Genomic DNA, 15,000 nt, shown 5'->3' on the forward strand with positions numbered 1-15,000 from the left:
GAGTTGGTCACCTTTGGGGGGCTGAATGGCCGACTCTATACACACACACACACACACACACACACACACACACACACACACACACACGTCATCACAGATGTCAGTACATTAGCATGGAACTCAATTCAGCAGTCAAGACATATGTTCTTACACACACACACACACACACACACACACACACACACACGACTAACCAGCTCTGTGATACCAGCCAGTTTGGCTGCTGGTAGTTTGGGTCGTGATGAGGGGCGAGGAGGGGGTGGAGCCAGAGCCCCCGCATTTAGAGGAGTGGTGGGTCTGTTAGGAGGAGGCACTGGAGAGAGGGAGAGATGGAGGGGGAATGAGAGAGATAGAGGGAGAGAGAGAGAGAGGGGTCGAGGGAGAAAGAGAAAGTGAGAGAAAAAGAAGAACAAGAGTAAATGTCAGCTCTAAAGACCCTAACTGTAACTGTAGTCATGATGCAACCATGAGCAGAGGCTCATTCATTCTCTTGAACCAATCACAGCAAACCCTAAACACAGCCATGATACTCTGGAATGGATCTGGCTCTCATGTGGCTCTGATGTGGCTCAGATGTGGCTAGAGACAGATCCATGCCAGAGGCAACTAGTATTCGGGGAACAGGCAGGCAGAAAAACATTGCTAGCTGTGAGCTAACAACATGCTCTAAAAAAACCCCAAAAATAACAAATAGAGAACATAAATTTAAAAAAAAAAAAACACAACAACAAATGGATAACATGAATAAAAAAATAAAAATATAAATAAATCAAATCTAAACAATACTCCATTCAGGTCAGGTCACATTTGAACAGAAACTGTCAAAACCAAAGAATAAAAAGAAAATGAAAAACAAAAATACACACCAAGCCAAGGACTACATTCCAAAATATAACTTAAAACACAAATAGAAATGTAAACAAACAATGTGAAAATAAACAAAACAAAACCAAAAGAGGACTGGGTACAATGCAAAGAAAGTCAAAATGAAAGAAAACAGGAAAAAGGATCAAAGGGAAATTTAAATTAACACACATTAGAGAAACACATTCTTTTGTGAGAAGAACTGCACACACTTGATGAGAAAGAAACGACCAGGCCTCAGGTCTACATACACACAAACATACACGCACGCACACACACACACACACACACACACACACACACCCTTAGATGTGCATCCAAGCTGGCACATGCATATTATGGTAGCCCTCTTTGATTAACAGCTGAGCTGAGGACATGGTCCAAGCTCCAGAGAACATGATCACTACTGTTTACCTGCTCAAAGAAGCAGCCTCTCTATCTCTATCTCTGTCTCTCTCTCACACACTCACACACACACACACACACACACAGACACACACACACTCACACACACACAGCTTTCTGTGCCCTACTCTTTACTCACTCAGAGTTTTGGTCATTTAAAGAATGCAACTAGAAGACCCCATTAAGCACTCTCTAGACAGCTTATGAACAAGCAGCGAATCCCAAGCCATGTTCTGAGCTCTCCATGTATCTGCCATGTGCCAGCTGAGTGCCCACCAGGCCAGTGGCATGCCATGCCATGCCATGCCATGCCATGCCAACGCACAGCAGGCCAACACACACAGGCCTACGCACACAGGCCTCTATGGTTACCGTCGTTGTTAAGGCTAGCCAGCGCAGCAACGGCGCTGATGTCCATGGGTGCAGGTGAGTCCTCCGACCTGAGGGTAGCGGTCTCTTGCCTGAGCAGGACCGGCTGGAGAGGGGTGGCACCGGGCGGGGCGAAGCGGGCAAACGCAGCCTGCGGGGCGGGCGGCACTGACTGGGGACGACGCAGGAGCTGCTGTGGCAACGGTTGCCGGCACAACGCCGCTGCCGACGGCAGAACCCCACGGCGACGCGGCACCAAGTCGTCGCTGAAGGCCACCCACTGGCTCTGGGACCAGGAGAGCGCGGCGAGGGGATCCTGAGCGGAAGGCGGCGATGGGGGCGGGCGGTCGGGGAGCGGGACGCTGCTGGAGCGCAGGGGGTCGTCCGGGACGTCCCACAGGGAGATGGGGGTGCAGGGAGGGGACGAGAGGGAGAAGGGGGAGGGGGGAGGGAGGGCCGCTCCGGGTTTGGGTAGCATCGGCTCCCCCAGGGGTGATGGGAGGGATGACTCCTGCTGGTGCACTGCCTCGGCTGCAGGGGGCACCAGAGAGGAGCGGGTTGGGGTGGTGGGGGGGGTGGGGGGTGGGGGGGTCGGGTTGGTTGGGATTATGAAACACAGATACACACGTTAACATACCAAACATACATACACAGTTTAACAGACACACACACCAAACACACACATGAGAGCTGTATACAAGAGGAGAGAATAGCAAACAGTGAGCAGCAGCACAAAGATCAAGTGCACAGGGGTCAAACTGTCTTTGCCCGCGCTTTAAGAAGACATTTACAAAATTCAATTCAGAGGGCCATAGGCAGTAACACGATGTAATAAACACACACACACACACACACAATAATCCATACCAGGATACAGTTTAGCTGCTTTAGTAGGTCACATTATAGAAAATATACACTATGAATAAATAAATACATAGAAATTCAATTATTAACGATTAATTGTAAATTAATTATACTGTAATGGATTTTTTTCCACAAATCCTGAGGTGATGTTTAATGGAGGACGTTTTCAGGTGTAAAAACATCTTGCATTAGTTAAGGCCAGTGATGGAGAAGAGGCTTATGAAATAGCAGCCAATTCTGAAGAATCTCCATGCAACATTGGCCAACATATACGGTAAGCTTACCTAAGACAAGAAGGAAGGTGTGTGTGTGTGTGTGTGTCTGTGCGTGTGTGTGTGTGTGAAGACATCTTGCTGCTGCTACAGGGAGTGAAATGGCATTAAGTGTGCCTGAGTGAAGGGCCTTTCCTGAGTGCTTTAAAGTAAACGTCTACAATTGCTGCACACACACACACACACACACACACAGAGACACATACGCACCCAGTGCAAACACACACACCTCTGCACTCATGCATGCAAGGCTATCACATAGCACCCTGTGACAGAGATGAGATATGACTTCTGCTTAATCTCCCTCTCATGAGCCTGGAGTAATGTTTGGGTTCTGTAGTGAAGACTGGAGATTTAGGCCAAACAATTCTTTAAATGTGCCAAGAATAATTTTAAAGACTGAAAAAATATTTCTATACGATTTCAGCGCTCAACATAAATCTGTCAGTACTACTGAAATGTGGAGGTGTGTGTGTGTGTGTGTGTGTGTGTGTGTGTGTGTGTGTGTATTGCGTATTAGCTATGTATCAAAAGTAACATCTCTGAACAAACAACATGCATCTCAGCCAGTTGCCATTAGCTGCTTGTGTGTGTGACTGTGAGTGTGTGTATGAGAGTGTGAGAGCAGGAGAAATAGAGTGTGAGTGTGTGTGTTGACCTCTAACCCTGACATTACCTGGCTCATCACACAAGTCGGTCTCTCTCAGCGGGAGGGGGGGAGATGGAGGGAGAGGGGGATAGAGGAGAGAGAAGAGGTCTATAAACAGGATAGGACAGAGAGGAGAAAAGAAAGGATGAAGAACACACAGGAAAACCAAACAATGAAAATAAACAAACAAAACAAAAAAAAACAAACACGCATGCACTTTTCTTTCACGTGGAACGGAATCTCCCTTCTCTATCCCTCATTCCCATTCTCTCTTTCTAGACACTCTTTTCTTCTTTCAATCCTCGTGGCAACGAGATCGTGTTTGACAACATCCGTGACACGGGGGCCCCCCAAGACCCGCCCTCTCACCTCCCGAGGTGCCAATTAACTCTGGATTATGATTGGCCCTCGTCAGGGTCAGAGGATTATGATTGGCCCTCGGGTCACAGACAGCCATGGTGTCAGAGAGAGGATCATGAGAAGCCCTCCCCCCTTCCCAGACATGTTAGCATAAGAGAGGGAGAGAAGGAGAGAGAGAGAGAGAGAGAGAGAGAGAGAGAGAGAGAGAGGGGGAGAGAGGAGACAGTGTGGGACTCTAGGGAAGAGAGAGAATCACATTCCTCCACACTCTTCCCCAGGAATCAGTGTCCCCATATGAGATGGGGACAAGACCGACAAACACCCAGAACAGCAGGCTGGTGCTACGCGCCGAAGAGAAAAAGGATACTATAAAAAAAAAGAAACAAAAATACAGCACAATGGAAGAAACTAAAACTAAAAATGCAAATCATAAGCATAACCAAAAGCACAGAATAAAACCATAAAAATGTCACAATGATAAACAGTACAACAAACAACACAATAAAGTCTACAGACACCTCAAATTATTATATACTGAGAAGGGAAATAGACAAAATACAAGCAAATTGACGTCAAAATGAATAGGAAGAACCACATAATAACAATAATTATGGTTATGATCTGAAAACGTGGTAATTAAAGTGCTGATGTGACCTGCTTGATTGAGTAGGACTGAGTGTGGCTGTGAGAACTGGAAAACAGAGTGGAGGAGACGATGGGTTTCCGTGACGACCGAGCTCTGGGCTGGTTCTCTAGAGATGAACCCCCCACCCCTACACCCCCCCATACGCATCATCAATAATGGACGAGGTCAGCTGAGACCACACTATATTGAGGGTAGGAGCATGTGTGTGTCTGTTTGTGCGTGTGTGTGTGTGTGTGTGTGTTCTACATTTCCTTTTAAATGCACCAATTTCACTGGGTACCACCGTGTGAATATTGACTAATGTGTGTTTATACAGTACGTGTCTGAGTTTTAGGCGTTTAGGATTCGCCTGTACAAGCTCGTACGGGGACTGACTCTAACAATTAATCAGGGGAGATCTGGTCAAGTTTACTTGGAACATGAAATTAGCTGATCAAAGCGATACCCAAATCAGCCAAAACGGCCACATTGAGCTCAGACATTTCCCATTGTGATAGACGTTGCACAAGGCCGCTTCCCACTTGGTCATTTGGAAAAAAAAAAGGTTACAGGGCTTCTATCCGAATGACTTCTGAGCTTAGATTTACAAGACTTCTGGGGAGCTTTTAAAGAGGAGTCACCAGGAATATAAACTTTCACTTGGATTTATTCATTGCAAGTCATTTTAAAAAGGTACGATTACCTGCGGCAGCTGACACCGAGGAGGCGGAGCCAGCTGTTTGGGAAGGGCCAAAGGGGTCCAGAGACAGCAAGTCGTTGTTGGCCAGTTTGTTCCTGGACACACAGAAGTGATTCTAAACACACTGTTGTATCCTGCATTTCAGGACTCACAACCAGGGTGCAGTAGCAATGAGATACATGCAGGAATTTTACCCTTTGTTAAAGCGTAACTCTCGCCAAAATGCAACCTAGGGTCTTTTTGTGAATGTACCCGAGTCAAACTTTCATTTAAACGCATAATTATGTTGGAAGCGCCACTTTTAAGATTGACCGTATTGACGTTTTCGGGTCAAATGGCCTTTTGAATGGGAGTGCTAGGGCACTACTATTTTGATGCATGATCGCATCAAAATCGCTATTTTTAAAACACTAAAAAGGCGACACAACATGAAACTTTGATCGAAGAACCACCAGGGTCTCTACACATGAACTCGAGCATTGAGAACATTGTTTGTGTACACAGAGTTTACTAAAAAGAAAGGTTTTGGACAACTGGCAAGAGTTACGCTTTAATAAGAGAGAGTATAAACAGTTCTTGATGTCGACTGAAAAAATGCAATCATGCTCCGTTTCTCAGCAGTATTAAAAGATACTGTAGTAGTGTAGTTAGCACACACTTTATCAAGCAAGAAACTCTGAACATCTGTCCACCCAAAAAGTGCCAAAGCTCTTATTTCCTCACCCACCCACTACACACAAATGATTATAATATGCAGGTTCATGGAGATGGTGATAAAGAATGTGGCAGAAAGAGAACAAGTGTTGGAAACAAGTAGGGATCAACGTCCAAAAAACACAAAAGATAACTTGAGGGGCATTTAAAGATCGAGCACCAAGGCCATAATGCTCTGTCCTTCAATGTTAACAAAACTGAAAAAGAATTTGTATGTGTATCAGCCCATAATGTCTTATCTGCTCAAGAGTTTGCAGAGTGCGTATATTCAACAAATCGACTTCCAGAAACAGTATATTATGAAGTTGGTTTGAGATGTTGATACTCACTCGTTGAAATTCCCCCTGGGTCTCCCGAGTTCATCACCTGATAAAGGAGAACGCGTTTGATTAGTGGGTCAGAGCAATGCAGTTCTTCATGTACCCCACTCAGCCTTCACTTCAACACTGCCACCACGCAAGAAAGAATTAGCCTTCAGGACACACGCACACACACATACACACATGAGCACACGCACGCGCACACACACGCACGCGCACACACACGCACACACAGCTATAAAGATTTAAACTTTGAACCATACAACCTTACCCCAAGAAACATACACCCACCCATCAATATACAGGGAAATTTACACACACAAAAGGTGTATGTGTGCGGTATGCGTGACAAAACAACCACACACACACGCACACATACGCTTACTGAGGAGGCGAAACCATTTCCAGAGTTTGCCAACAGCGCAACTCTCTCTCAATCCTGTGAGGTTCAGGAAGGGGAAAACATGAAGTTGTTTGTTTTTCTAAGGTTGTGATCAAATGATGAATTTGTGTAAACATAAACAGACTATTAATAAGAAACTGAATTGATCATAGAGTGCCAAATCCATCCTCTCTTTCTCTCTCATTACAGGTCATTACATGTAGTCATTAGGTGTGGTTAAACATGTGGCATGCTGCCCTCAGTGATTTTCTGCTGTGAGCTGAGCCAACACGGGCACCCACAGTGGGCATCAAGCCTGGCACTGTTCAACGGCTGGCCTGCAGCACCATCTACTCTAACACACATACTGTAAATGCATGCGCACGGCCAGGCGGCCACACACACACACACACACACACACACACACACACACACACACACACACACACACACACACACACACACACACATACACACACACACAGCTATGCCCCGGTCAGATGTCAACATTTCTTCAACATTTCTCTGGGCTGTTTACTTTGCTGTTTGCAGCTCAAGTGTTGGCTTCCTGCCCTCGTGTCACCAAACAGATCCAAATCCTCATGACTTACATGCTATTAAAGGCAATGGCAAAACTCTTAAATGTGCCAAGGAGCAAACCCTCATTAGTAAGCAGGACCCCGGTGGGTGTTAGAAGAAGCCATGATGAAGAAGCTCTGAAGAGGAGTTAGTGCCAATGGGTAGAGAGGATGGGAACAGCACTAGCGGTGTGCATCTAGCGGCGTGAAGCTAGCGGTCTGCGTGTGTCCCCATCAGGAAGGTATGGGTTTGTGATGGGTGATCATGTGATGTGTGACATGCAGCAGCTAGCATATGGGATAGGCACATCTGTCTCAGCAACCAGATCATCATAATCATACAAGCATGTTTACCTTTCCTAGCTGAATGTGAATTAGCAATAGCACTCCTACTGATCACAATCATATGAATAGAATGGAACTGCCTGAATGTAAGTTAGCAGTGGTGATTATAAGCATGCATGCGTGTTTACATCGACAGCCTGACTGAATTAGAGAGAACACTCAACTAAGCTTGAGGCCACAGAACAGAATTTGAGACAGCTAAACAATGCAACAATCTGGCCATTCTGCATGCATGTTAGCAATAACAAGATGTTATCATTAGCACAATTCATGGGCTGGAGTGTTCCAGTCAATGGTACAAATGTACTGCATTACCATGTTAATCATACACTCTCAAAGCAAGCTATACAATGTGATACACATCTGAAGAAAACCATGTAGGTAAGGGTGTCACGATTTCGATTTTATATTTACATCTCATCAGAAATTTCTCTTCAGAAATTACATCTCAATCTCGAACTTCGAACTTAAAAGTAGAATCGACGATGCAGCCACACCCCCAATTTCACGTCCAGCATGTATGCCAAGACGCACAAACGCACACGCACGTGCTGAACTGCAGCGTCAACACTCCTCTAATTTTAGGCTACAGCCAGTTAAAATACACATCAACCTACCAAAATCAAAGCCCCTCTTGCTACTTTAAAATCACCGGTGTGGAAGTATTCGTTCATTCACGTCAATTAAAACTAACTTAAAAATAACATATAAGGAATGCATTAATAGTAATATTAAAAAAAAGATCGAAAATCTAATCGAATCGTGACTTTAAAATCGAAAATTGCATCGAATCGAGGATTTGGAGAATCGTGACACCCCTACATGTAGGTATTTAGTCTATCTATATTGGTCTATGCGAGTTAGTACTAGCACTATGCTAAGCTTTTCTGATGGCAACATAGGATAATGGAGATGATGGCTCAGTGAATGGCACGATGGTAAGGGCTTACACAACTGATGCTGAACCTTTGGTGGTAATCATCACTAGTAAAGTCTGCATATTTTACTGGATTTTCTCAAAGATAAAACATTAGCTGCCTATGAGCTGTGTGCTTGTGTGTGTGTGTGTGTGTGTGTGTGTGTGTGTGTGTGTGTGTGTGTGTGTGTGTGTGTGCCGAGAAAGCTTCTCTGCTGGATAGGAGCAACAGACTGCCTCTGCTGAAGTCAGCCATACTCACCGGGCGCCTGCGTGAGGGAGGTGAGAGAGGAGCGTGTGGGCCCCCTCGGCACCCCTAGGTGTGTGTAGAATAGAACACAACACACACACACACACACACATCAACACACACTCCCCAAACTCACATCAAGGCAGATATGTTGCTTCATTGAAATCAGTACTAATAACCGGGCCCTTATTCGAGTTATCCATCTTCTGAAGGCGCGATGGTGTTTTATTCCCCCAACGCCATCTTTCAGGCAGTGCTGCCACTGCTGGCACCTAACCCCAACACTAACCCTAACCTTAACCCATGCCTAACCCTAGTGCCTTCCAGGCAACGCTGCCTTGAAGACAATGCTGGGGGCATAAAACACCAAGGAACCTTCTGAAGTCTGTGAGATGTTTGGGCTAACGGGATTTCATGTGTGTTTCTGCTTTAGCTGTCTATTCTGTTGAGATCATCAGTTGAGATTAAAGGGTAACATAAGAGTGACGTGACACTGTCGTGAACACATGACACGGTCATGACACATGAAACCTAATCCTAACCCGAACCCTAATCCTAACCTCTAACCCTAATCCTAACCCCAACCCTAACCCTAGCCCTAACCCTAAACCTAATCCTAACCTTAACTTGTTATGACAAAGACCGATTGTCACTTAATAACAGATATATGATAATAACAGCGTTATGTCAAACGTTTATGACTTGTTTATGACACATTCATGATAGTGTCATGTCACTCACGTCATGTGTCATGTCGACACTGTCAAGTAAAGTGTAACCGATTAAAGTTCTCAGGCATAGACTAGGCCGTTCAAGATTTGAAAATAGATCATAATTCAAGGCTGTGAAAAATGTCTGATATCTTCAGGCACAGTGGTTTTCCATTTTTCTTTTTCTCCTAAATTCAGTAGAGTGAAGCCAAGCAGAAGTGGAGCTCTGAAGACCACAACCACTCGGCTTCATGTAGATAGCCTGCTCAGAGGAGCTGGACTAACATGGCCAACCCCCGAGTGATCACATCTGCAGCGCTGAAATGTACATCTTTTCTTGTCCTGTAAGTGCCTTTACGGATGGATCCTAGTGGTGAGTAAATGGCAGCAAATGGGAGCAAATGGGATGTTGGTGTAAATGGTTAATGCACTGGTATTTCCATGGCATGTCTCTGCTGTGTAATCAAAGCCCTATCTGGGATAGACATTAAAATGATAGAGAGCATGCGTGTCAGCATAAATCTCGCCCAATTGTCAAGAGCATGCACGAAACAGGCCAATAAATCATGCAGCTGTCTTCACTTAAAAGACCAAAATTCCACAGAAAATATGTAAAAAATTATGATTGCAAGAAAAAACATAAACACGCAATTAAGCAATTAATCTTGTTTCCAACGAGGGCCGCTGGGTCGATCTGGATGGAGCGCACTTGTGAAAGCCGGCCTGTGTTTGTTTGCACAGTGTTGGAGTTGGCTTTGGAGAGATTTCTGGGTAAATACACAACCTCATCGGAGGAGTCCAGGCCAGGAAACTCAGGACCCGAGAGCCAAAATGGCCGCCTCTGGCTCCTCAGAAATCAGAAACATCAGGCATGGAGCGCTAAGGGAGGGTAGGTGTGTGTGTGTGTGTGTGTGTGTGTGTGTGTGTGTGTGTGTGTGTGTGTGTGTGTGTGTGTGTGTGTGTGTGTGTGTGTCAGTAGCATAAAGTGAAAGTAATACTCACTGGACTGGTTCCTCCTCATCTGAACCTGCAAGTAGTAAAAACAAAACAAAACGATGGATGAGGCCAATGCAACAGTAAGAGTGATGCAACCAATGACACCAGTGAGACAAAACCACTGAAGAAAAGCACAGCACAGCACACAGAGATCAACACCAGATTGGGCCATGTATTCCTTGCTTTCTTTCAATCACAAAGGTTTCATAAGAGGAACGCTACAGCTAATGGCCACTTTACACCAAACAACTTTGACAAGATTTGGGAAAGATTCTTGAAAGATTGTAGTCTTTTAACTAATGCCCCCCATTCAAGCTTTACTCAAAAGACTCCAATCTTTCAAGAATCTTTCCCAAATCTTGTCAAAGTTTTTTGGTGTAAGGAGGCCATAAGGGTTTGGCCCTGTTTAACTGCAACATGGGAACCCGTTTAGCTATAATCTTTGAGTCATGTTAAAGATGCTAAACAGTCCTGACTCACTGGGGAAGAGCCATCCCTAAACCCTGAGCTAAGAAAAACAGAATCTGTGTCTGAATCTGCAAATCTCCCTGGTGGATCATTAAGTTTCCACTTATGGCAGCTGCATGGCAATGACAGCTAAATATAAAGTCCCGCACTTGCATGCATGCATAAGAGTCTATGCACACACACACACACACACACACACGGAGGGAGTGCGGGGAATGTAAATCAGTGTGGTCATGGCAGCGGCGGTGAGAAATGCAGCTCTGGGTGCTCCAGTGGAAAGTCCTCAGTGAGATACACACACACACACACACACACACACACACACACGCACGCACACGCACGCACGCACACACACGCACGCGCACATACAAAAAAAGATAAACAGTGGACAGGAAACAGACAATATGCTTTAAATGCACAAAACCACAGGGATAGATAGTGTTGTGGAAATACACACACACATTCATGGTTGCACACATATGGGCGCGCGAGCACACACACACACACACACACACACACACACAGAAGTGAAGCCAGAACTTAGTCCCAGAGGCACTGGGAGGCAAATGGGATCAATTAAAACTCCCAGGGCCACACACCAGCCTTCTACTGCAGTTAGAATAACGACAGAGAGAGAGAGAGAGAGAAAAAGAGAGAGAGAGAGAGAGAGAGAGAGAGAGAGAGAGAGAAGGAGAGAGAAATGTGGAGCGAGAGTGTATGTCACATCCAGATCGAAGAAGTGGAGGCATCCCAAAAATGAGCGAATGCAAGAAAGAAAGATGAAAAATGAAAAGAAAATGCTCGAGTAATCTGTACCAGATCATCACCTACGTTCTTCAACTTGAGAACATTTAACACGAAACACATCTGTCAACATCACAGGCAAACGCGGGGTCTGACAAGAAGGGAGAGCACAAAGTGCGCACCTTATTAAAGGTACAGTCAGCTATTTTGGCCAAACACACGTTTTGAACAATTCATTGGCCTCCACTGTCCACTAGCACACTACCATGTGTGAGACCAAAAAAACAAAATAAAAGTCATTCATGCAGTCCTGGCTCTGAACATGGGAAACAATCAAAATAGCGTCATACATTATTCCAGCCAATCAACACCTTGCCTCAGCAACATGGAAGGGAGGGGTGCAATTTGATTGGCTGTTGAGATCAAATATCAACAGCCTTTTGCCAGAACCACAGACTGTACCTTTAAGGTGCACGTCAAAATGTACCAAGACAAACAGCAACTCCCAGAGAAACCCTCTGAAATGTTTTATATCCTAATACCTCATTCCCCCCCTGGGCACTTCTCTCCATCATGCGGACAAATATTTGAGAAGTTAAGTCCTGATGTTTAGAGAGCTCATTTATTACCGGGGTCAAGTTGAAAGCTAAATAAATACAAGCAGAGGGGGTAATATGTGCAAGAGAGAGAGAGAGGGAAGGAGAGAAAGAGAGAGAGAGAGAGGGAGGGGAGGAGAGAGGGAGAGAGAAGGGGAAAATAAGAGCAATGCAGGACTTGTGGTGAAAAGGACTAAAGCAAACATTTGCCCACCAAACGTTTTTTGCCCCAAACACACGCGGGTACTTCGTCAGAAATATTATTCCAGAAATGCATCACTCTGTCTGTCTAATGAGTCAACACAAACAAGGGAAAGAAGGAGAGAGAGAGAGAGAGAGAGAGAGAAAAAGAGAAAGGGGAGGTTTGGCAGAGAGAGAAGGGGACAGAGCGGATAGAGAGAAAGAAAGTGGGTGAGAGAGGGAGGAGATGGGGAGACAGAGGGAGAAAGGGAAGAGAGAGATTAATGGACTGAAAGTAAAAGACTGAGTAAGGAAAGAGAAAAAGGCAAAGGAGAGTCAAGTGTTCACATTCATAAACAGATGGAGAGACCAACAGAGTAAGAGAGAGATGGAGAGAGAAAGAGAAAGAGGGAGAGGGAGAAGGTTTCGTCACTGTTCAGTGTGCAGTGACGTTTCTGGCTAAAGTGAGCAAAACTCACATCAACTCTTGGGATACAGGGAGGGCAGTCTGCCCTTCTCTCTACTATCTCTCTCTCACTCACACACACACACACACACACACACACACACACACACTCTCTCTCCTTCCTGTTCTCCATCTCTCTCTCTATTACTTCACTTCCTCTCAGCTCCCTCACTCCCTAACACATAATCATACACACTCACACACGCATACACACACACACACACGCATGCACACACACACAAACACCCCGCATGCACACGCACACACACACACACACACACACCAACACCCCGCATGCGCACGCATGCACACATGCACACATGCAGGCAGGCACAGCAGGCTTAATGCTGAAAGGGAGGACAGACAGACACAGAGACAAACACCACACACGAAACACACACACACAGATACACGTGCACAGATAAACGTGCACACACACACACACACATACTGTACACACACACACACTTCCTGCCCCAAAACCCATACACAGGAAGGCACATGGACTTATTTACCAACAACACCCAGATGTTACAAGCCCCCCTAACCCAACACACACACACACACACACACACACACACACACAGCACTATGTTTAACGGAAGAAAGAATCAAGGGATTTTAGAGTTCAGCTAACTGGCATGTCCACCTCACCTGCCCAGCAGCCCCTAGTGATCCCTGCCCTGGAGATTTACCAGTGACAGCAACGGTCACTCACCACAGTGGCTTCTGGGTAATGAGGTGCTGGTCTGGCTGGGTGGCTATTAATCATGACTCGTGTGACTCATGCGTGAAAATACGCAGAATGTTAAAGATGTCAGCCGGCATGAAATCATTAAAAAAGATGAGGGATGATTCGTTAAGAGGCGGGTGACTCGTTAAGCGGGATGATTCGTTAAGCGGAATGACTCGTTAAGGAGACAGGCCATAAATACTGAACTGGACTCCAGCCTCCAGAATGTGGGGCAAAAAAACAAATGTGCTGAAATATTCATAAGTACACAGACAGAAAACACGCAGCTTCTCAGAGGGAGAGCGGGGGGCATAAACCTGAGCTGCTGATGCCCCCCAGTGGCAGGACAGGGGCGGGACAGGGGCAAAAGGAGAGAGAGAGAGAAACGGAAGGAGAAAGGGATGGATCAAGAGGGGGAAGAACAGAGTAAGAGAAAGGAAAGAGAATTCTATGAGAAGGGAGGAGGTGGAAGGGTTAGAGGGATTGGCCAATCAGAACTCCCTTCACCCTTTGAGTCCATTTATGTTCGAGAGTGCCAAGAGTGTGAGAGAGGGATTTGGGTAGAGGCTTGTGCAAAATAGGCTTGTTTAAAAACACGTGTATGTGTATGTGTATGTGTATGTGTATGTGTATGTGTATGTGTATGTGTATGTGTATGTGTATGTGTATGTGTATATGTGTTGTGTGTGTGCGTGTGTGTGTGTGTGTGTGTGTCTGTGCACGCTTGTCAATACTGATGTGGAAAAGATCAGTGATCAGTGAGTGTGCATAATATGTCTGGCATTATGTGTCCATCCAGGTTTGAGCACATCTTCGGAGTGTTTGTGTTTGAGTGTGCGTGTGCGTGTGTGTGTGTGTGTGTGTGTGTATTTGAGAGAGACTTACCGATGTGGACGGTGAGAGTGTGATGTTGTTGATGGAGGCCTTAAGCTGGTCAAGAGTGGCGCGGTGCTGATCGTTGGTGTTGTTGGGCTGCACAGGTTTGATCTCCACTTTGAACTTTCTGGGCTCGTCCTCGTCCTCGGAGTCGCTGGACGAGTAGAAGGAGTTCTCTTTGGCATGTGGGCAGGGCCGTTAAGGAAGGAGTTTCTCACTTCACCCTAATTTAACCCACCCACTCCACACTAATTTAACCCTGAGTTACGGTAACTCAGACTAACCTAACTCTTGACTTACTGTAACTCAGACTAATTTTGAGTTGAGTTTGAGTTTATTCACAATACCACTTCAGACTGTGACTGCTGCCATCTTTTACACAGGACACATCCATCTAAAACTATTTAACTTAGTGGTAACTTCCTTTGGTGTGCATTCATGAAAAATATTTAATTAATTACAAGATATCCAAGCAACCTGCTATGTACTGCATATGTGTGTGTGTGTGTGTGTGTGTGTGTGTGTGTGTGTGTGTGTGTGTGTGTGTGTGATGAGTTTGAAGTAAAGGATATCATTGTCGTTCTGCTCTGGGCGGATACAGAAGCCCTCCTCATCCAC

The 15,000-nt window shown here is 45.4% G+C and overlaps 1 protein-coding gene across 4 annotated transcripts in view; it reads right to left on the minus strand.

The window, feature by feature from the left end:
- The window catches only part of fcho2 (FCH and mu domain containing endocytic adaptor 2), a 65,316-nt gene that overhangs the window by 11,433 nt on the left and 38,883 nt on the right, over positions 1-15,000 (minus strand). For 3 of the 4 annotated variants that reach the window (XR_006021407.1, XM_042058679.1, XM_042058681.1), the window contains exons 13-20: positions 14,955-15,000; positions 14,392-14,567; positions 10,326-10,350; positions 8,626-8,679; positions 6,152-6,188; positions 5,112-5,203; positions 195-313; positions 1-35 (exon numbers count right to left, since the gene is read on the minus strand). The exon at positions 1-35 is cut by the window's left edge and continues 95 nt beyond it; the exon at positions 14,955-15,000 is cut by the window's right edge and continues 12 nt beyond it. Coding sequence is in view for 3 of the 4 variants with exons in the window: in XM_042058679.1 (XP_041914613.1) it covers positions 1-35; positions 195-313; positions 5,112-5,203; positions 6,152-6,188; positions 8,626-8,679; positions 10,326-10,350; positions 14,392-14,567; positions 14,955-15,000 (584 nt within the window). In the remaining variant the exon portion in view is untranslated. The remainder of the gene's footprint in view (positions 36-194; positions 314-5,111; positions 5,204-6,151; positions 6,189-8,625; positions 8,680-10,325; positions 10,351-14,391; positions 14,568-14,954) is intronic. The other variant, XM_042058680.1, reaches the window with a different exon arrangement.

Source organism: Alosa sapidissima, chromosome 13 (assembly GCF_018492685.1).
Source record: "Alosa sapidissima isolate fAloSap1 chromosome 13, fAloSap1.pri, whole genome shotgun sequence".
Classification (NCBI taxonomy): domain Eukaryota; kingdom Metazoa; phylum Chordata; class Actinopteri; order Clupeiformes; family Clupeidae; genus Alosa; species Alosa sapidissima.